A 24,038-nucleotide genomic window follows, 5' to 3' on the forward strand; every position below is an offset into this window, starting at 1 on the left:
CACGAATGAAACGAGGGTGGTAACAGCAGTGACAGATTTACATTTTCTTAGATGGCATTGATAACATCTCAAAACAAACTGAACAAATGAAAATGATACCATACTTAAAGTAGTTTTTCTTTCACGCAAACACTACGCAATGTAAGTGAACTGAGAGGAAAATGTGCATGGGAAAACCACAATTAAGCCAAAACTTATGGGATTTATTTTTTTATCTGCACACTTATGAACTGTATATGTTGCATTATTGAATGCTTTGATAGCACTATCATTGTAACATCTACTTTTCTAAGTAGCAGTAAATTGCTTGATAACATTCAACAATGCTAATACCCCTTAATATGCAAACTTATATTGTCTTGATTTGTGTCTTGAGTTGTGCATAAAAAAGGCATAAAGTAAATAATCAGAGCTAGCAACCGGTAATTTACAGTAAAGGCAGAGCATGTAGATTGAAAATAGGTTTTTTTTTAAATACTTAAATTTGCTGAGAAATCTACAGAAATACTTTATTCCGAGTCTGAAAATACAATGCTGTTGTACACCCTGTAACTGACTGTCTTTAAAGGGCTTCCTATAGATGTATAATGCACAGAGGAACCAGGAGACTGAGCCAAGGATAACCCAGCAGAAACACGCTGATGGCAGAGCAGGGCTGGATGCTATCTAGAAGGCAAAGACAAGTTCAGATTTAGGCAAAGAAAAAAGAGTTTTACGAAGAAGAAATTTATCTCAGTTGTTGTACCTAATTCAACAAATAGAGTCTTCTGGATCTTGGTTACTTTACAAATGAAAGTTGTATTCTCAGTGATGGTGAAGCTCATAATGGTCAGCCGGAATCCGTATGGTTCAAGCTCTGTCACAAATGTGTTGTGCCTGAATTTATGTTCAGGCATGATTCCAGAGATGTTTGTGCTTATGATGGCCTCCTTTTGGCTTTTGGACATGGAGAACTCATAGTCTGTGTGGTAGTTGGGTTTGGGCTCCAGAAGGCAGTCCACTCGGAGGTCATTATCTTCCTCTTGGCATACTGTAATTACACTCTCCTCATCCTGACACAACACTGGGCTCATCAGAACTGGAGACGGGAAATCACGAGGCCCGTTATTTCGATATTTGCCATATATGCAGCATGATGCTTTGTAAAACAAATTGTAAACGAGTACATTTATTTAAATGAATAGTTCTCCCTTAGTATGCAGAATGCTCTTTTCCATTTCATGAAATTGAGTCTGTAAACCTCTTGTTTTTTTTATAATAATAATGTACAATATACACGACCAGGCATAACATTATGACTAATATTGTGTTCGTCCCCCTTTTGCTGCCAAAACAGCCTTGACCCATTGAGGCATGGACTTCACTAGACCCCTGAATGTGTGCTGTGGTATTTGGCACCAAGATGTTAGCAGCAGATCCTTTAAGTCCTGTAAGTTGTGAGGTGGGGCCTCCATGGATTGGAGTTGTTTGTTCAGCACATCCCACAGATGCTCGATTGGATTGAGATCTGGGGAATTTGTAGGTCAAGTCAACACCTCAAACTCGTTGTGCTCCTCAAACCACTTTTGCTTTGTAGCAGGGTGCATTATCCTGCTGAAAGAGACCACAGCCACCAGGGAATACCGAAAGGGTGAACATGGTCTGCAACAATGCTTAGGTAGGTGGTACGTGTCAAAGTAACATCCACATGGATGGCAGGACCCAAGGTTTCCCAGCTGAACATTGCCCAAAGCATCACACTGTCTCCACCGGCTTGCCTTCTTCCCATAGTGCATCCTGGTGCCATGTGTTCCTCAGGTAAGCGACGCATACGCACCCGGCCATCCACATAATGTAAAAGAAAACGGGATACATTAGACCAGGCCACCTTCTTCCATTGCTCCGTGGTCCAGTTCTGATGCTCACACACTCACTGTTGCTGCTTTTGGTGGTGGACAGGGGTCAGCATGGGCACCCTGACTGGTCTGCGGCTATGTAGCTCCATACGCAACAAACTGTGATGCACTGTATATTCTGACACCTTTCTATCAGAAACAGCATTAACTTCTTTAGCAATTTGAGCTACAGTAGCTCATCTGTTTGATCGGACCACACAGGCCAGCCTTCGCTCCCCACGGTTATCAATGAGGCTTGGTTCACCACTGCCCATGACCCTGTCGCCGGTTCACCACTGTTCCTTCTTTGGACCACTTTTGATAGATACTGACCTCTATCCCACCAACTAACAGGTGCCGCGATGAAGAGATAATCAGTGTTATTCACTTCACCTGTCAGTGGTCACAATGTTATGCCCGATCATTATATATATATATATATATATATATATATATAATATATATATAATATATATATATATGTGTGTGTGTGTGGTGTGTGTGTGTGTGTGTGTGTGTGTGTGTGTGTGTGTGTGTGTGTGTGTGTGTGTGTGTGTGTGTGTGTGTGTGTGTGTGTGTGTGTGTGTGTGTGTGTGTGTGTGTGTGTGTGTGTGTGTGTGTGTGTGTGTGTGTGTGTGTGTGTGTGTGTGTGTGTATATATTTATATACTTTATGTATATATATTTTGTGAAGAAAGAAAATCAAACAAGTTTGGCAAATGTTTTTGGCAAATGATTAAAATTTAGAAAGAAATTAGAGCATTTGAATATAACTTTAAAATATGAGAATAAACTGTAATATTTTAATAGTTAAATGGTTTCATATGAAAAGCAATATTAGGAAAACATCTTTAATCTTCTTACCTCCCAGAAGAAGAATCCACCCAAACATACAGTTAAATGTGTTCATTACAAAGCTTTATGTAGAAAAGAGGAGAGATGAGAGTCATAAAACAGTTACATGTTCCAGAATCAAAACATTTGAACACACACACACACACACACACACACACACACACACACACACACACACACACACACACACACACATACATATATATATATATATATATATATGTATATATATATATATATATATATATACATACACACACACTACTATCAACACTGTTGTTACATTGTTACATGTTACATAATTAGATAAATACATTCTAACGCTTGTGTTTTCCAAGAGTACATGGAGGTCTAAATAACCATCCTCTGAAAAGGGCTGATGATTAACGGTTAGCTTTGAGATGACCGTCTGTAGTGGCCATTGAATCTAGCCTGAAATCTTGAAAAAAAGGAAAGCACACTGTTAAACAAACCTGCTTTTTAAAATGTTTAGTCTTGTCAGCCACGTGGACCATCCATGAAACTGCAGAAAACAAATGTTGTGCTGTAGCTCCACCTAACTGCCTTACACAGCACTTCACCCAAAAACATGAGGCACTGCACTGCAGTGGACTGCAGCAGCCCCTCCCATCTGTGCCACACTAATGCAATGTTTTAGACCAAAAATAAAAAAAAAACGTATGAGATCTGCCTATTTCTATGATGAAATATATTCACCTACTCAAAGCAAAATACCCTGATGATAATCATTAAGTCCTTTGACAGCTTTGATGAGCCCAATGCCATTATTTAATGTAAAATATACAGTGCAAAACAGCGCAGTTTGGCATACATTGATAGGATATACCTTATCTTTCTAATCATAAAAGCTGATCTCTGTGTGATCCTCAATCACAGGACAAATATTATTAGGAAATCCAGGGACATAAATATTTTGTTGTCTGAGCAAGCATGACATCACATTTTCCAGACATTTACCTTTTAGAGACGTTATGGTTGTAATCCCAGTCTGTGATGCTTTTCCAGGTGACCCTTTCCGGTGGTTCATAAAGCTTTAGTCCTGTGGAGAGTGGAAGGAGTAGAAGGAGAGAGCTTGAGAGAGGAGAGGAGGAAAATGCTTTGTCTCCCCCTTTTGAGAGAACTAGAAAATGCTTTTTAACCAACATTTTACCAAATGTCATGCAGAGTTTCCCCCAATTTGAAATTGTTCAGTTGGACACTTGGACTTGATCTGTCAGAAAATTTCAATTATAATACAAGTAATACAATACAGGTATGTATGCATAGCAAACAAATACTGAAACATTTTGTAATAATTACACTACCATTTCAAAGTTTAATTGTTTTTAAACTAAAATTATCATAGAAACACTCCAAAATCTTGTAGGGGGGACCAACTCCACATCTATTTATTTAGAATGTTATGGCATTACAGTCCCTGTTGCTGTAACGGTCAGGTGGGAAAATGTATATAATCATATTCATCAAAATTCATATTCATTGCTTTTTTATTAAGACTTTATTTTGCATTACTAATCAAAGTAAATACACCAGATTTGTTGATCCCTGATAGCTGTCAATCATTTGGTTCTCTTGCAGTTTATTTTCAGTAAACACTGTGGGTGTGACGTTGTGTATATTTGTTTCTTGCTTTTTGCATTTAAATTAGAGGACAAATTAGCATGACAATTAGCAAATTAGCATTTCCTAAGATGAATGCAGGTATATTCGGTACTGCAAAGATTTCAGTCAATCAGAAGACTGATGCACCCCAGACAAACGCTGTTTCTAGACAGGTGAATATCACACCCGGCAGTGTTTATTGTTGCTTTACTTTCCATGGGGATGAATGATTTTTTTCAAAGAGAGTGACAGTGACACCTCCAGTGTTTCCTTAAGTGACAAGGTATGCTTTTTGAAAAGCACTGACAGCTCATTGCTGAAGTTGAGAATTAATTCCACTGCTTTATTTTGAATTGTTAATTTGCCTCGGCTGATAACAATGCTGGTGGATTGTAAGGAGGATGTTTTACATTTGAAAGGATTTCAAAATGAGCCATGACAACCTGCCCTTCACATCAAATGAGGAGATTAATTCAGCGGTACCTTACAAATGTTGCTCATTACATTTTTTTATGCTTGGAGTCCCCACAAATTAAGATGAAAATGCCTATTTAATAACCAAAATTAGACACAATAACAGAAATGAAAATAAATTTGAAGAAAAAGAAAAGGATGGACATTAGATCTATACTATTGTAAGCAATGTTTTCATGATATAACAACAAACAAATGTGTTACAAGCAAAAAAACCGTCCATTTAAGAACATTTCTATACTCAATTTTATGACTTTCTTTTAGTGTCAATACTACAATACTACAACAAGCTAGATCAGCTTCAAAATACAGCATGAATTGGCTATGCAGGGGCACACGTATTTTTGCATTAATGTAACAAATGTAATATAATCCTATATTGTAGATTTTTTGGTGTTATATTTGATTGCAGTGTTTTTGGTAATTATACACATAAAGAAAAATAGTTCTATTTTCATTGTTTGAGCATAGGACTGCAACGCAGTTCTTAAATTGCATGTTCATTAATGAGCACTAGAGGGAGGTGTAGGACCATTTACCTTTGACACGCGCCCGTACAATAAATTCCCTTTAAACATGAATCCTAAAGTACTACACAAATAAGACTTAGCACGATATCGCGTATTAAAGCTGATCAGTAATAGACCATACTGTTGAAACCGACGAACTATTCACAAGTAGCCTATAGCCTATACCTACTTCGGTTTACTTGTATGCCTGCTGCACAGTTGAACTCCGCCTGGATCCATTAATCGTATTGTCCTTAATCACCGGACGAATCAGACGAGAGGTACGAGTCGAGCGCAACTTTGAATTCTGTGCTGGTCTGCGTCATTTGACGTTTGCTAAACATACTTTAACTGGTACCAAGTTGTGCTGTTGGGTAAAGTTACGGCTAGTTTCCGCGTACGAGAGGATGCTTTTAGAGACTTTTGGCAAAGGCGCATGGATGAGGATAATCACTCCAGGACGATAGAGCAACAACTGAGCGAACAAAACCTTTTCACTGTAGTCTAGGCAGCAACTGGACGGAGACCTCAGGTTTATGTTGATACGGCCGTCCATTCTTCTTTAATCTCAGTGTAAGCTGATTTATGTTCGATCCGCTGCCCACGCGCGCAGTTCAAAGTGCGTCTTGATGCGTAATTGTTTTACAGAATCGGAGTATTGAAGGGTTCGGTTCAGCGCGTGGTGCCCAAATTCAAATTAGCAATTGGACTTCTGAACATCTTCAGTTTTCCTCTCACATCTCAATAAATGGGTAACCTGGATAATTGTTCTCTTTGGGATTGTGCTCTCTCTTAATCTCCTGCCGCATCACTTGTTTGGAATTGATTTCATCTTTAACAAGACCGTGATGTTTTTGAATTTGGTTCTTCCACTGATGTCCACCCTTTTGACAAGAGGTAAGATAGACTACCTGTCTCATGCATGACTCTTTCTTCTTGTTCTTAATGTTCTCCAATGTCTCTTTGTCACAATTTACATTGTCGATTACTTGTAGCCTATAGACATTCCACCTATACCCTACTATGACGAACTACTTAGGAAATATGCGGAGCCCCTCCCTATTATTATTATTGAAGCAATAATAGCTAAGTAATGAATTAAAACACGCATTCAATAATTAATAATAATAATAATAATAATAAAACAATAAACCATATAAACAACAACAATAATTTATAAATTCTATGTCTTTAACATTTATCTTAGGCATGTATTACAGTGGGTGCTATTCTTTAGAGACCCATTATAATGTACTTTATTATGGAACCGATATTAAAGAATCAGTATAGAACGGTGTTTTGGTTAAAAACAACATATTGTTCAAACTGATAATTGGTCAGTCTTTAATATTGTATTGTTTTTTTCTGACCAATACCAACTATTTTTTTGTGTCTGATAATCAATATCCATTTTTCATTGTTTTCTTCCTGACACAAGCTTGTGAACACCATTGTTTCCTAGAACACACAACGTGTTCTATACTGTTGTTGTTTTATATTCATGAATTGATGAAAAGTGAGCATATCAGTAAAAGCAAAATATCAGTCTGTCTCTATGTAATCTTTCATAGAGAACAGCACGAAGAGTCACAAGGTATCTCTTAAAAGTTCAGAAATATTTCACACTGTACAACTCTCTTTAAGCTTGTAGACCTGAAATGTTATTATAATTCATGTTGAGGCAAGAGTCTGGTTAAGCATGAACTGCCATAATTATAAATCCGTTCTGGCACTAAACATGCTCTGTTGTATTGAACTGGATTTACCAATGTATGTAGCAGCATCAGAATCACTGCTTGTGATGTAACAGCCAAGGTCTGCAGAGTCTGATTTTTTACAAACACAAGGGCTGATGAGATTTCCTAGATGCTACACTTAAGAAACATCTGGTCAATTGTGATTGTTTTTTTCATGTAAAAGAAGGCAATCCGATTGTGGAGGGGAAAAAATCAACAGTTCAAGCAGTCACATGTGTAGTGTGCTGGATATATATATATATATATATATATATATATATATATATATATATATATATATATATATATATATATATATATATATATATATATATATATATATATATATATATATATATATATATATATACAGTATATACAGTATATAGTGGGATTTGCAGCATTATTTTCGATGTGCTGTTTGGACACTCAGCTGTTAATGAAATGAAATATTAACCATCTCTCTCTTATTATAACATTTCTGCAAAACTAGCACATTTTTTCACGGATAACAAACTATTAAATGGTTGGTTCACCCAAAAATTCGTCATGATTTACTCACCCATCATGTCGTTCTGATCCCGTAAGACTTTTGTTCATCTTCTGAACACAAATGAAGATATTTTAATGGAATCAGAGAGATTTCTGTCCCTCCATTGAAAGTGCATGCAACTGCCACTTTGACAACATCACATCAATGCTTAAATGTGAATAAAAAATCTGTTCAACATATAAAGCAGTTGAGTCTCTTCAGACAATTTGGACTAAACCGCTCAATTCATATGGATTAGTTTTATGATCTCTTTATGAACTTTTTGAAGCGTCAAAGTGGTAGTTGCATAGACTATCAATGGAGGGACAGAAATCTCAAAGATTTCATTAAAATATCTTAATTTTTGTGCCGAAGATGAACAAAAGTCTTAGGGTTGAGTAATGAGGCGGGTGAGTATGAGTAATGAGGCCTTTAATAATTTGTTATCCGTGAGTGACCAACTATGCTAGTTTTGCAGAGATGGCATAATAGTACAAACATATGTAAAGTTGAGTGACATTTGTCATATTTGTGTATAAATCCAACAAGTTATGCATAATATTATATTGCTACACTTTGTGTAATATTGTACAACTGAGTAGTTGAGCCACAGTGTTAGTTGTGCAGGCTTAGTTGGATTGCTGATGTCTCTTTTTCCTCAAAATAGAACATCACTCAGAGTGAAACTCAAGTATGATTTCTGAACTGTTGTCATTAAGAAACACAGAAACTATTACATTTCATGTCATCCTGATAGGCTATATATAGAGGCACAGTTAAAGAAACAGCAGGATGTAAGCAGCTGGTGAACTTAATTAGCATTAACAAAAATGTCAGTTGGTTTCTATAATGATTTAAACATCAGAATTTCGTGAATGTGAATGTGGAGAGTAAAGATACTGTCGATTCAGTTTTGATTACTTGTCACTTTTCTTGTAACGCTTGAGAAATTATTCTTCTGCTTGTCAATTAACATGATGTGTGTATCATCAGGACTCACTTTCGAATGAAAAACTAAATGTAATATAAATGTGAAATGCATTGTAGAAAGTTCTGAGGAACTTTTGAATAACAAAAAGAGAAGTTACATATTTTAAATCCCTGTGAAATATGAATGCATTCCTCCATTTCCAGCTCTAATTAGAAGGAATTATTGAAGAACATTGTATATGTGTGGCCTGTCTGGTGTTAAGCGTTGTCTGGTCCTGCTGTGGCTGATTCTGACCCACTTTCCCCCCATAATATGAGCTCTTTAACTGCCACTGAGCACGCTCCCACCATCTGTTATCCCCTGGCCCGTTGCCATGGCAATACTGGGAGTCTTTTCTAAACGGGCAATGCCGTAGTCAGTGGGTAATGTAGTAAAGGGCTAAACTCTGGCAACAGGTCATTGTACTAAAACCACAGCGTTGGCATAAGCATAAGACATCTCAGTACATGTGACGCAACCCTCTGAACTTGAGTAATGATGAGCTGTGATTGAGTTGAGGGACTAATCACTAAAACGATTCAACTGTATCAACCCACCAGTCGAAAATCAGTACCATGGGGTCAAATTCATCAGAAATGCATATCAAATAAATCTGGATTTAGAGTGTTCTGTAGTGGTGGGGATTTTGATTCATCTCAGTGACTTTTGAATCCATTCACCAAAAAAGATTTGTTCAGAGTTATTCATCAGGTCATCATTCTGTTATGACAAATTAGAGTGTTTTTAATGTGTCATTGAATCATTTAGCCGTATGCCGCGTTCCAGGAAACCCGTAACCCGTGTTTTTCCAACCTTCTACCCCTGAAAGTGCACTGGAACGGCAGTCAAACCCGTGACTTCCCACCCGTGAACTCGTACTAGATCGATGTACTCCCAGTTACGAGCTCTGACGTCACATAGCCTGCGAAACAACAATGGCAGCCCCAACGGATGCGGTGAGAATATACAAATAACGTAACATAAAAGGTATAACATCTCTTGCTTTATGCGCCGTTTTTTCTCCTCCGTTTCCCTCAAATTAGCAAGGAGTAAGCACCTTTGGCGATAGAAATTATTGTAAATGAGCATAAGCCCCATACGGTCCGCCATACTTTGTTTACATCTAGCTATCACAATTCCTTGCGCTCTGGCAGTTTGGTGTGACTTTGCCTGGAACGCTACAAAGTCGTGAGTTGGGGTTTGAAGCCGTAACTTACGGGCTCAAAAACGGCATTATTCCCTGATAACAAACGGTAAAAACTAATAACACAGGCACATCTGGGTAGCTAAAGTCAGCGCTATATGCTTGCTAGGAACCTAGGAACAGGTTTTCTTCATGGAAGTTTTGCGTTTGGTGAGCTAATCAAATATTAAAACTCAAATCAATATTTTTTGTATAATTATTAAATGTTATCCAGATATCGTGGACTCGCTCTCTCTTGTTTCATATATACACAGTTGCTGCCATTTTGCAAGGACTGTTTTGTCCACTGTAATGGATTATAACAAAACAAACAGGTACGATTTTTATACAGTTTCATTTCAAATCAATATCTCTTATCCCCATAATTATTTATGTCGCGAAATGCCATGTAATAAGTGGCATATGACCGTCTAGATAGAACTTGCCGCTTGCTTGCAACTGCTTTCTTCGCAGAATCTTTACGTTGAAAGAGCTAATGAAATAAGTCAATATTTTGTGTCTAATTATTTATGTGGTAAGTAGTCGTGTAATAAGCTTCCTGATCACTCTGTCGGGGTTTATTCTGCGATAACAACTGGCTGAATGTCGTTTACTTATTGGTGTCTTTTTTCTCCTTATGCAAGTACTAAAACAACAAAAAAAACACTTGTGGGATGTTTATGCACTCCTTCTGGAGTTTCTTTGAAGCTTTATAGACACACAAATATAAATTGAGGACACCAAGACTAATGCTGCGTTCCAAGCAGGTTTTTGAGCCCATAAGTTACGACTTAAACCACGACTCACGACTTTGTAGCGTTCCATGCAAAGTCACGCCAAACTGCCAGAGCGCAAGGAATTGTGATAGCTAGTTGTAAACATAGCATGGCGGACCGTATGGGACTTATGCTCATTTAAAATCATTTCGATCGCTTACTCCTTGCTTATTTGAGGGAAAGGGAGGAGAAAAAATGGCGCATAAGGCAAGAGAAGCTGTTATAACTTTTATTTTACGTTATTTGTATATCCCCACTGCATCCGTAGGGGCTGCCATTGTTGTTTCGCAGGCTATGTGACGTCAGGGCGCGTAACTGGGAGTACATCGATCTAGTACGAGTTCACGGGTGGGAAGTCACGGGTTTGACTGCCATTCCAGTGCACTTTCACGGGTAGAAGGTTGGAAAAACACGGATTACGGGTTGCCTGGAATGCGGCATAAACATACCGCTGGATGCTATGATTGACCAATGAGAATCAAGTATTCCACAGAGCTGTGTAATAATAGCCAATAATGTGCTTATGTCATTTTAATGTGCTTATGTCATTTTAATTGTGTATGGGTTTGTGCAGACCCGCTTAGTGAATGACGGATTTGTTCAGTTGAAATTCCACCAAAAGCAGTCCTTTTTTTTTAACTGAGAGAGACTTCAGTGAGTCAAAATCATACTAAACAAGACTAGTGTTAATCTGTCACCATGTTATTTACTTGTTTTTAGCATTTCTTTTTTCCAGTTGTATTATGTTTTAATCATTATGTTCCCTTCTTCTTCTTGATTTTCGCAAGGCTAAAAAAAAAGTCTCCTCTGGCTCTCATTCTCTGTAGGTCTGAATTGACAGAGCGTGAACAAATCCAACATTTTCTCAAAACCCAGCCGAAAGAGAGATATCAAACTTAAGTGTGGTAGAGCAGTGTCATTGCATGTAATGGTAGGTCCACTGGTGAAAGTTGATAACCCTGCCTGATGGTATTATTCAAAGAGAGGGCTCTCACGGCTTACTGGCACATCATATTAAGTATGATAGCTTGCTTAAGGCAGCATACTGCTGTAGTGCTCAGCTCTGGTTAGCATCAGCCAGTACTAGTATTAAAGCTGAAGTATATAATAATTGCACCACTAAAGTCACCAAACAGAATAGCAAGAGTAATGCACAGTGTTGTCATTATATAGTCCTGCTTACAAACTCAGACCATTGGATGAGCACTGAGCCAAAGTGGGCAATCAGCCTAGCTTAACTATTGTTGTCTCAACATATCAAGCTGGATTAGAGAAATGATTTTAACATTGAATTCAAAATATGAATGCATTAAAGTATGGATGAAGCTTTGTGGATATGCTACTGTTCCTTGTTTTGTTTACTGGCATAAAGTAAATATTAAAAGATGACTTTGCTATACCTGCATGCATGACAGTATATTTTCAAACAAAAGGATGCAAGTAGCCTTTGTGTATGTAAAGAAGCATTTATCACAGAATTTCAATTGATTGCTGCTTCTGTCTCATGTTGAGTTTGAGGAGACAAAACCTTGGCTTGTCTTCAAACAGACTCGATGTTGTTTTTCTGCTATTGCAATGCCTTGTTGGTGTAATAAAGCGATTTGCAGCGCTTTTGCAGATATCGCCAGCTTTGCCTGTCTGCTTTTAGATTAACAGCCTTGTGCTTAGAGAGAGCGAGAGATAGAGAGAGAGAGAGCAAATTGTGATGAGTATCATGATGGACAGCTCTCAGGGAAAACAGCAGTGCATTGATGCTTCTGTGGTTCCGATGGTACTGTTAAAATAATAGCTGTAACAATATAGGATCGACTGGAGGCAAGTGTTGAAGAACCCAAGTGCTGTTTATTTACAAAAAAAGGACTTGACTTGAACAAACTTGACTCGAACAGACACAGAACTCACCAGGGGGGTATTCCAGAATGCAGGTTATGTGACATACCTTGGTATGTTTAAGAGTAAGTTAGCGGATAACCACAACTTTCGGTTCCAAAAACGGAGGTAACTTTCAGGGTACGTAAGTAGCCTCCGGAGCAGGTTATGTTCCAGGGTTAGTTTGCTTAAGAGGTATTCAGATTTTTTATATAATTCATATAGTTATTAATATGACCAAATCAGTTATATAATATACAATATTATATATTTATTCTAAAGAATTATAATAAAAGTATAACAAGGCAATGTTTAAATGTTAATTAAATTCAAATATATTTATTATTTATTTACTTGTTTTTTCATTTCACACATGGATCTGCATTTAAGCATTAGCATCAAATAAACAATATAATCCTTATTCTCAGTGAATAAAGATTACTTATTAAATGAAGACATTGAAAAAATGATTGCATAACCACCAAATAGGTGGCCATGTGCACTAAGTAGGTTATGTAAATCGCCATTAAACAAAAGAAGAAGAGGAAGTAGAATGGCGTGCTTTTTCTTAGCGTCTGTTTCCATGGTGAATCATCGATTCGTCGTTCTGTTGAGAATGTCTTGTGTGTTACCCGGGAACATACTCTGAGTCGTCTGAACTTACTTCCGGACTCGTTTTTGGAACCAGCATACCTCGAGTAAGCAAGTTTTGGGTTAATCAAGCGAGAGTTCAAGGTATATGTGACGGTAAGTTAACCTTGCTTTCTGGAATACCACCAAGCAGTGGTACAGGGAATACACACACACACACACACACACACACACACACACACACACAAGGACTAATGACTGAACAAGACACACCTGTGAACAATTAAACAATGAACCAATGACAAACAAAGCATAGTATCACATGACAAGACAAACCAATGAGAACACAACACATGAACCAAGGGAAGCACATCACAAGATCACATGAGGGCACAATGGAATCACATGACTAACAGGAACCATGACTGTAATAAACTTCAAAATAAAAGACATGAAGTGAAGTTCCAAACGTAATTTAGGGAGGAGCGAGCCCATCTAATATTCCAATCAACAGCCAGAGTATATAAACAGCTGCTTACCTCTCCTCAGTCCCAGATGTTCCAGAATCCCACCACCTCCCAAAACTCCACTTTTATCTTAGGTACCTTGCCCTACATAATCATTTAGCCACTATGGGGGTATATCAGAGCTTGAGTTGAAACTGCTTCATCGACCCCCTCATCAGTTGACCGCAAGCCAAATAAGCTTAACCTAAATATCTTAAGATTATATGGGCAAACAAACTCGTTAAACAAAACTAAAATACACCATGACAATGGCACACTCACAAGAAGTTAGGCAGCACAAGCTAGCTATTTTAGTCTTCATGAGCAGTTCACAGATTTGGCTTGAACTTTTTGTGTAGAAGAATGTAAAAATCCTATCAACCTATGGCTTCTCTTCCTTTATCTATGCTTGGTTTTAAGTCATTGCTTTCCATATTTCATTAGTATCAGACCTGTGAGATGATGACAATGATTCTACTGAAAGAACAGTATTAATTTCACTCTCCTAAAAACCTATGATAACTGCATCGCTAAACTTGTGAAATGTAGAAGCATGTATTATTATAATAAATCTGCTTGAACATTACTTTGGAAATAAACGGGGCTCGGCTTTAAAGATAAAAGGGGACCTGAGATATGCTCACGCATGAATCCAACCCAAGTAATGAAGCAGAACAAGGACATCTGACATCCTTGTGTAGGAGTGTTGGGCAAAAGCAATTGACTTGCACACGACCAGGCATTTTTTTAGGATTTAAGCAAATCCATCCAGAATCATAAGGGTGGAACTAGTGTAGGGGAATTTACAGTTAAAGACCCAGAACAGATACGATGAATGAAGACTCAGAGGTATAACAAATAGAAGAACATTTTGGTGAATAGTTTGCCGTTTCATCAGCAGAAGCCAGCTTCAAGTCTCACAAGGAGGTCGTAGGCCACGCTCTGCATACATACATTTTCACACCACAATTATACTCTTTTCCATGGTCTAGCTAAGTCATTACTTCAGGTTAAATGATTTTGTTTGGTTAGAGAAAATGGATAATATTAGTAAATTTCCTCACTTGGGCAGAGACATATCTCCATCGATCACACTGATGCTTGGAACCCGGGTTTAGGCACGTTGTGACCTTCCAGGTCGTGAATAGGCGCCAACTGGTCCCAAGTAGAAAGTTGTCCACCAATACTGATTAGTAACAAAGAATAATAGCGCACAGACACAGATACACAGCTTCTTCAAGGTTGGAGTCAGGCCCTGTTTGACTTTATTTTTTTAAGTGTTTCTGGTGTTGAAACTGTGGTGTCACAGACTATTCTCTCTCTCTGTATAGACAGATTGTGTAGACTCTTTGCTCATTTATTTACAAGCATGTGATGTTTATGATGAACTGTTTGGTAATTAGACATTGTGTGGACTTTTGTAGTTCAGAACGGAGTTTGTTGCAGATAGTTAAAATTGAGCAAACATTGTTCATTCCGTTCATAAAATGACTGGAAATGTTCATCAGTCTTCTGCTAGGTGTTGGATACACTGTAGCTCTCATTCCTCAAAGCTTTTAATCAGCTCAGAGACCAGAGCTCATCAGTCCACCGGCAAAGTGGGAGGAAATAAGGTCATATATATGACATTTAAGACCCTGGAGCAGTCATGTTTGATCGACAGGTATGCTTGTATAAAATATACGTTGTGCAAATATCTACTTGCATCAGAAAACATACAATTATTCAAGACTTAAAATGTCATCAGAACATAGCAGATCCATTATATCTTATCTTTACCCATTTTAAAGTTAACAATAAATGCACAATTAGTGCCTATATAGTACACTTTTATGGGTCTTTTGCATCCTTTCAAATTGCGTGGAAAACAGTGTTCATACAGGTTTGGAATGACATGAGGGTGAGGTGAACTAATCCTTTAATATTATAAGAGGAGAAGCTGTGGAACTCTGTTTGCTTTTTTATTATGCAACAAATGTCTGAGCAAATTTCTGAGCTGACAGTGCATGCTGTGTGGAAATGTCTGTGTCTTTTCCGATTGACTCACGAATGCAGTGAAGGGACTGGACAGCTGAACAGCAGTTTGGAGCAGTGTTCTTGGTCCCCTTTGTTGACGGAGGGCTTTCATTTCTTATTAGCCTTTGAGCTCAGTGTCATGACAGCTGACTTATGAGGCACAGTCCACCTCAGTGTGTCGGGTCATCATGTGCAGATGACATATCCTGTTTTAGTTTCTGTCACAGGTTTATATCCTTGTGAAAAAAAGTTGGCGAATATTCTATGAAGAACCTTAAACATCAATGGATTCTTTCCACTGCACAAAAGTCCTTTTATAGAGGAAAAAGGTTCTTTAGATTGTCGAAATGTTCTTTACACTAAGAACTTTTCACTGAAAGGTTTTCTGGAGAACCCACAATGTTTGTTCTATGGCATTGCTGTGAAAATCCACATGGAACCTTCATTTTAAGAGTGTACTTCTATATGGGCGGCAGTGGCTCAGTGGTTCATGTAGGTTGTCTTGTCTACAAACCGGAAGGTGGTTCAATCCCCGGTTCCACCTGACCAAGTGTCGAGGTGTCCATGAGCAAGACACCTAACCCCAGCTGCTCCCGACGAGCTGGATGGCGCCTTGCATGGCTGACACCGTCATCGGTGTATGAATGAGTGAGTGAATGGGTGAATGTGAGGCAATATGTAAAGCGCTTTGGATGGCCATGGGTCTGTTGAAAGCGCTATATAAGTGCAGTCCATTTACCATTTAAACTGACTTTTGTGGTTCCTTTTTGTGTATTTTTACCAAATCACCTGGTGAATATATCGTCTGATAATGTAAGTTTTAGTAAGTATTTAATATAGTTGTTGATAATTTATGTCAACTTTCTTCTGTTGAACACAAACAGAAAAATTTAGGAATGTTACAATGAGTGGAGCTTTCAGGTTAAAGTTTCATAAATCCTTAATCATATGAATAATGTGCTATATAATTCTTCTGAAGTCATTCGATAAATTTATGTTAACAACAAAGCAGTGTTATCCAAAATTTAAGTTGAATCTTTTTACTGAATCAGTTAAATCAGTTCAAAAAAATGAAATGATTTGAATGATTTGTTCACGAATCAGAGCAGAGTTCAACTCACTGATTCAGTCAGTGCTGTACTCATATCAGTAACTTGCTCAAGGGGAAGAATGTGAAAAATGACTCAGAATGTAGTATATGAATCTCAAAAACTGAACGTGCTTTAAAATAATGATTACTTACTTTGCATAGAAGGTGAAGGGTGTGGATGGCTTTAGTTGGATATGGCATCTCTTATTGTTAAAAATATAAATTTTCTTGATTTGTTATCACAACTTTTTTATCTTTATTAACTTAGATATCTTTAATTAATGTGGTTCAGATAACATAATATTTGGAGTTTTTATTTATTAAACCTCTAATCTCCTTTATTGTATTATTTTTAATTTCAATGAACTCAAAATTTTAAGGCAACCAGATAACTTACTTTTTAAAGTTAAACCAACGATAGGTATCCATAATGCAGGTTAATGCATCATCATGCATTGGGCATTGTACTGATGTCTCTATCATGTGGTTGGAAGCGACGCTGAACTTCAATATCCTGAGTGCTATAATCTGCTGCTGTCGCTAACCTCCTCTAACCTGTCGTCCAGCAGCCTCCCATTCAGCAGGGCTTTGCTGTGTTTGTGCAGGCTCTCATGAGCAGCCCTAAAGCCTGGGAATGCCAGTCTGCTCCCCCACTGTCTACTCTAATCCATGGCCGACTTTCCTCCTGCCACTGACTCGCATTTATTTTTTCATTTATTTTCGTTGTTGTTGTTGTTGTTGTAGTTGTTTTTAAAGCTTACCCTATCTATAGTGACCGAAGACTTAAGGACTGCATTTTACATTATTAAATTTGTGTCCTGGAAGGATTTTTTGAAATACATATCTGATTTTGCAAAATCATTTTATTAATGTCCCATTTGAATCAGAATTTTTTTTCATAGATGCATTTTTCTCTAGGTGCTTTGCATTGTACCATGATCATCACAGTTTAGCTGGGTTCATATAAACTGGCTATGTGCCATTCATAATTATTTTTCATTTATTTATTAAAAATTGTTCTCTCTTTTTCATTTTTAATTTGTTTTATTAGTTGTATTTAAGATGTCTTTATCATTTATGTTTCATATTATAGTGTGTATTGTTATAGGCTCCATTCTCCTCCATCTACAACAAACATTTTATTTAAACATATTGTCTATTTTGGCCTTAATTATTATGAACTTTAAAATTAACCACAAAGTAATGCATCTGTTTCAGCCAATAATAAATAGCGTGTCTTTTGAATCCTATAAACTCACTTAAAACACAAAAATACCACAACTGACATATCTGAAACACAGAAAAGACTAGAATTTTCCAAAAAAAAGGTTGTTCACGGTTATGTAAGGGACTTTGCCTCAATACGCAGCCTTATATTGGAGAGGGATTGTCTCCTTTTTTTAAGTGGTTTAACACTAGGAATCCTCTGGCTATGTGGAGGCTTGGGATTGGAGTATCACGCACATGTCCCGCAGGTAAACACAAGCTGTGGTTACAGACACCCTTAAGCCAGGGCGGGTGAAGTACCTCTCTATAGCCATGGTTCTTAAACCCTCCTATTTTTAGACAACTAGATTTAAGCCCAGTCGCAAGGAGCTGCTGCACCTTATTTACGCTCTACAGGCCCAGTGTAAAGAGACTTGCCTCCATCTTTCGGTTCTCTCAACCTTTCATTGCCCTTTGTCCTCCCCATGCTATAGTATTGATGGATAGAGAATTCTTTTTAGGTCAATAAGCTGAATGTACCCATTAGGGAAGTTATTGAGCTAATTGCCCCCGATTTGAAAGCACAGGACCCATATTTGCAGTATATCTTATGACTGAGTAAGCAATGTCTACCCTACTGGTGGTTTATACATTTTTTACAGGTTTTGATAAGCAATGTTTTAATGACTTGAAGGGTTAACTTAGTAAATTAAAAGTTAAATGTATTTTAGTGGGGTCTTGTGCAACCCAAGGCTGTATTTAATTGATCAAAAATGCAATAAAAACAGAAATATTATAACAATTTAAAATAACTTTTGTATTTTAATCAATCATTTATTTCTGTGATGGCAAAGCTGAATTTTCATTAATCATCATTAATCCAGTCTTCATTGTCACATGATCCTTCAGAAATCATTATAAATATGCTGATTTGCTGCTCAAGAAACATTCAATTCTTATTCAATTCCTGAATTTCAATTTATATTAAATTCACCGTTCAGTTGTGAATGTCACAAAACCCTTGGCATAGCCAAAAATATCCACATTTAACACGTTATAAAGTAAAATATCTTGCTTCCGGTGGACCGCCTTCCATATTTAACTTACGAAAAAGGTGTAACTGGCGCGACAATGACGTCAGGCGTAGTGTAAGTGTTTTGAACTGCGAAAGGCGTTACACTTTCTGTGTAAGTTGAATACGGAAGGCGGTCCGCCGGAAGCTTGATATTTCATTTTATAAAGTTTTAAATATGGATATTTTACATATACAAACCCATCGATTCACTTCAGAAGGAGTACTACCGTGTGGAGTACTTTTATAATGGATGGATGCACTTTCTTGGGCTTTTCAAAATTGTTTGCCATACACTGCCATTATAATGCTCAGATTAGCCAGGACATGTTTTAATATAACTGTGATTGTATTCGTCTGAAAGAAGAATGTCATATACACCTAAGAGGGTGAGTAAATTATGGGATGATTTAAATTTTTAATCTCTTTAACACACCCTGCCAACAGTCACATCGTTAATGACACGGAACAAGCTGATTGGTTTCTGTTGCATTTGTAGCCAATGAGCTTGCTGATCAACATTTAATTAGATGGTCAATGTTTGTTTAGCGCTTTCATAGTTCCTCTGAAACCCTCCATCTTCCCGAGCTCCTCCTGTAAAGATCTGCCATGGATAATTTCACATGTTATTGTGCAGCAGCAGCATGTCTTGAAGACCAAATACTAATATTGTCATGTCCATTACCATGCTGTTGTCATGTAAAAAATATGTTTATGAAAACAATTAAATAAAAATAATAATAATAATAAAATATATATATATTTGTTCTTGATTTGATCTTTACATGTTTGTCCACGAATAATGACTAATGAAACCCTGACTGTTAATCTTTCTATTCCCAGGTGTTCGTGGTCAAATGGTCCAGATGGATAGCAGTAAGTCAGGATTTGTGGGCTCACAGGTAGAGCTACGCTGTCAGTTTGTCAACAGCAACCCACCTGTAAAAATCTCCCAGGTCACCTGGCAGAAGCTGGTCAACGGCACTAAACAGAACGTGGCCATCGCCAATCCAACTCTGGGCGTGTCGGTTCTCAACCCCTTTAAAGAGCGTGTGCGCTTCAAGAACCCCGCCATCCGCCAGCGCACGCCTTCCCTGGAGGACACCACCATAGTCTTCAACAAACTAAAACTGTTGGATGAATCCACCTACATCTGCGAGTACACAACCTTCCCAGCTGGCAACAGGGAGAACATGGTTAATCTTACTGTTTATGGTATGTAATGCCGCTATCCTCTTAATACCAACTGTACAGCAATCTTTCCATACCACAAATACCACAAACGATGATTTATTTTGTGACTTTACACTGAAGAAAAAAAAAATCCATAAAAATAGGGCACAATTTACTGTATAAATATAAAGGCATTTTCTGTAGTGTTTTTTTTTACAGGTGTTTTACCTGTATTTTGAATTACGCATTGAATTAGATTGTGTTTTAAGGGTTAACGGACATTTCCTGGATAATGTCCTGGCAGAAAATTACCAATACATTTTAAATTTTTTTGTTTGTTTGTTTTTTCAGTGTCTTATGCATATAAAAATATTTGAATTTGAATTTTGAATTTATTTTATTTGATCAGGGACAATGCACAGAAAAAACATTAGTCTTAAAAAGAAGAGATGTCATGTGCCAGGTTATAGCAAAAAATGCTAATTTCCACCCGCAGTCCCTGGACAGGTAGATGTTATAGGCCCTACGTACAGAAGTTCATAAAACATATACAGAATAATACATAAAATCATTACTTCACTCACATCATAAAAACACACTCCACTTCAGGAATCTATCACTCACTCACTCACTCACTCACTCACTCACTCACTCACTCACTCAGAATATACATTATTCATATAATAGTCAATTTAGTGCGTACAAATTTGCTTCAATAATAACCACTGTTTGGTCAGGCGTGTAAATGTACTATAGTTTGTGCACGAAATAATTTCATTTGGTAGAATATTCTACCAATATTCTACCAAGTCATAATATATATGACTCCAAATGAGATTTTAAAGCCAAATAACTTGCAAGTAAAGACTGACAAATTTGTTTATGAACTATCCTATACTAAGCAAGTTTAAGGCCTTTTAGATTCAGACAGTTTAAGAGATATCTTGGTTACATAAAACCAGTTAAACCTTTAGTGATTAAGCTTTAGTGATTAATTGAAAACTCACAATCATCAGATTACTCTCAGTACCTGAGCAGTGTAAAAGCACTTACTGTTGTAGCATTTACGACTAGCCACTGTGGTGTGAATCAAGGTTGTGCTGCAGTGGATTTTGCTGGATTTTTTGTAGTGCTCACATCACATTAACTGAGATTTATTTTTTGGTTTTAAGATTAGTAAAATATTCGATTTCACAGAAGAATAATTTCTGTGCACATTGCATAATTTTCCAAGTTGATAAGACCTTTGTTTGTACAACGCTATACGTTTTCCATGAAAACTGATTAATATATAGAGCATTGTAGTTTTTGATGAAAAAACTGAAAAGCTTGCAAAACATAACGTGGGACAAAATATTCAGTAATCCAGGGGTCGTCTACAGTGTGCCTGTGTTGTAAGCCTCTGTATTTGTCCTGTAGTTCGCCCTATGATCCAGATGAGTCTGTCCACACCCTCCATAGTGGCGGGATCCAAAGATCTGAAGATGACTGTTGCCACGTGCGTTTCTGCCAACGGGAAACCGCCCAGTGTGATCACATGGGAAACTGATTTAGATGGAGAATCCAACACCCAGGAGATACGCAACCCCGATGGGACTGTCACTGTGCGCAGTGATTACTTGGTGGTTCCCAGTCGAGAAATCCACCAACAGCTGCTCACCTGCATCTCCACATATAATGACGAACAATTCACAGACAGTGTTACGCTCAACATTCAGTGTAAGAAACCATGCTATACACTACTGTTCAAAAGTTTGGGGTCAGTAAGATTTAAATTTTTTAAGTCACTGAAGATTGCATTGTTGAAAAAAAATATATTTTAAATAAATGCTGTTTTTTAACTTAATACTGCTAAAAAAATCCTGACAAAAAATTTTCACAGTTTCCACAAATAACATTAAACAGCACATTGATGACTGAAATGTTACTTCAGCACCAAATCCGTTTTCTGATTTTCCAAATCAAATCAGGATTTTTGAAGGTCATATTTTCAACAAATTATAATAGTTTGCTGGATATAATAGAATAGACTGAAGATATGTATGAATATATGAATATGTATTCAAAAATATATCATGATGTCTCAATCAGAAAAATTTAATTTAGAAAATCTCATAACACACAGTTTCTGCCATTCTCATATTATTCTTGAGTACCTATAGAGTAGTATTGCATCCTTCATATCTCTGAAGAGTCTTTAGTTTGATCATATTTATAAAAGACAGATTTACTGTACTGATTCTGTCCGAAAACAGCCAGACTCATGGAGGCGTGCATTGGGCAGAGCTAAAGAGTCACGAGAGCACACACACACACACACACACACACACACACACACACACACACACACACACACACACACACACACACACACACACACACACACACACACACACACACACACAATATATCATGGCATTATCCCTGGATAACTTTCGATTCACTATACGTTTGTGTTGTTTACATTAAATGTACAGCAATTTGATACAGTTTCACTCACCGCCAGAGGTTTCGACTCATGACCGGTCCGGGAACAAACAAACACACTTGCAGAACTGCATCCACTGTTTCCTTAACACTGGGCTATTTGGAAAGCTAAACAAAGTTATCTTTCCTTCACAACTAAAAACACACTTCTTTAATGACATTGTTGATTTCGTGATCTAAAAACAAAATGACAAATCTTTCTCGAGCAAGTAAGCCATAAGCCGAACGAAGCTCGTTGATGGCCGTACTTTTGCTCTCTCTTTATGACGTCATACAAGGCCATACTAGGAAAAAAACTTTCCAAAACTAGTTTGAATCCTGAAAGAGTGTATTTGGCACAGAAATATGTACATAAGTCATACGTCCAACTTATTTTGTATGTATTTTGGCCATGTTTAGCATGAGAATACAACACTTTAACAGTGTAAATATGTCAGAATGCATGAAATGGCATTCTGCATTAGCACCCCCCTCCCCTTTAACAACATTTATGTTTCATTTTGCTCCTTGTCTACAGATGAACCAGAGGTGTTAATAGATGGCTTCGATGGGAACTGGTATTTGAACAGAGAAAACGTTCAGCTTACCTGCTTGGCTGACGCCAACCCATCCATCTCTTTGTTTCAGTGGAGATAGTATGTAATTTTAGTAAATAGCATGCCTTCAAATTCTGTGCTTATTTATCATTCAAAGAGCTTTCAATAAAAATATATTGAATGATGGTCTCAAAATATACCAAAGTCTAAAATGACTACATTTTAATTAAAGGAATGTTCTGGGTTCAGTTTTAAAGAAATGTTTGTCGATTACCACAGAAAATAATTTAAACTCCGGTTTGCATTGCACTTACAATTGATGTCTCTAGGGCAAGGCATTCCATGTAAAATTAAGCTCATATTTTGATTCATAGTCTTGTGGCTACATTTTCTGGCTTTACTTGTGTTTTTGTACCATTTATTTTCGCACAATGCCTTGCCCCACACTGTCATTGTAAGTGCATTACTGTAAACACAATTATTAAAGGTCAAGTTGAATTTTTTTTGTCAATTGAGAGTTTTTATTAATTCCAGAACATTCCTCTAAGGTATTAAAAAAGTTGTTCTTTGCCTCTTAGCATTAGTAAAATCTCACGCACAAACTGATGAGCATCTCTCTCTCTCTCTAGCTTGAATGGAACTATGCAGAGTACAGCAGAAATTCGTGATGATGTGCTGATCTTCAAAGGTCCTGTAACCTATGACATCGCGGGCACATACATCTGTGATGCCACCAACAGCATTGGGACAGGCTCAGCATCCGTGGAGGTCATTGTCACAGGTACATTGTTTACACTTCCGTCTGGACCGTATTTTCAGCTGCTTTTGTGCATGTGAATATGCATGTGAATCTTGAATGTATATGTGAATCTTTACGACTGCCTCTGAAACATCACTTAATAAGCATTATCATGCCATTGTTGTGTCAATAAACAATGTGGACGCTCACTGCCTGAAACTG

The 24,038-nt window shown here is 37.4% G+C and overlaps 2 protein-coding genes across 4 annotated transcripts in view; one reads left to right on the forward strand and one right to left on the reverse strand.

Annotated features, from left to right (window-relative positions):
- LOC307136914 (thy-1 membrane glycoprotein) lies at window positions 1-6,349 on the reverse strand. 2 transcript variants are annotated; one of them, XM_079834276.1, is made up of 5 exons: window positions 5,825-6,349; window positions 3,707-3,788; window positions 2,738-2,790; window positions 746-1,078; window positions 1-666 (listed from the first exon to the last, which is right to left on the reverse strand). In XM_079834276.1, the coding sequence occupies exons 3-5, from the start codon at window positions 2,781-2,783 to the stop codon at window positions 575-577; spliced, it is 471 nt and encodes a 156-aa protein (XP_079690402.1). In that variant the 5' UTR covers window positions 2,784-2,790; window positions 3,707-3,788; window positions 5,825-6,349; the 3' UTR covers window positions 1-574. The 2 variants fall into 2 exon arrangements, with proteins under 2 accessions (XP_079690402.1, XP_079690401.1); XM_079834275.1 differs by having other exon boundaries at window positions 5,525-5,902.
- Window positions 5,442-24,038, forward strand: part of nectin1a (nectin cell adhesion molecule 1a) — a 26,870-nt gene continuing 8,273 nt past the window's right edge. The window contains exons 1-5 of one of the 2 annotated variants that reach the window (XM_079834273.1): window positions 5,442-6,231; window positions 19,725-20,096; window positions 21,474-21,773; window positions 23,059-23,176; window positions 23,707-23,858. In XM_079834273.1, the coding sequence (XP_079690399.1) occupies window positions 6,183-6,231; window positions 19,725-20,096; window positions 21,474-21,773; window positions 23,059-23,176; window positions 23,707-23,858 (991 nt within the window). In that variant the 5' untranslated portion in view covers window positions 5,442-6,182. The remainder of the gene's footprint in view (window positions 6,232-19,724; window positions 20,097-21,473; window positions 21,774-23,058; window positions 23,177-23,706; window positions 23,859-24,038) is intronic. The other variant, XM_079834272.1, reaches the window with a different exon arrangement.

This window comes from Gobio gobio (assembly GCF_949357685.1).
Source record: "Gobio gobio genome assembly, chromosome: 14".
Classification (NCBI taxonomy): Eukaryota; Metazoa; Chordata; class Actinopteri; order Cypriniformes; family Gobionidae; genus Gobio; species Gobio gobio.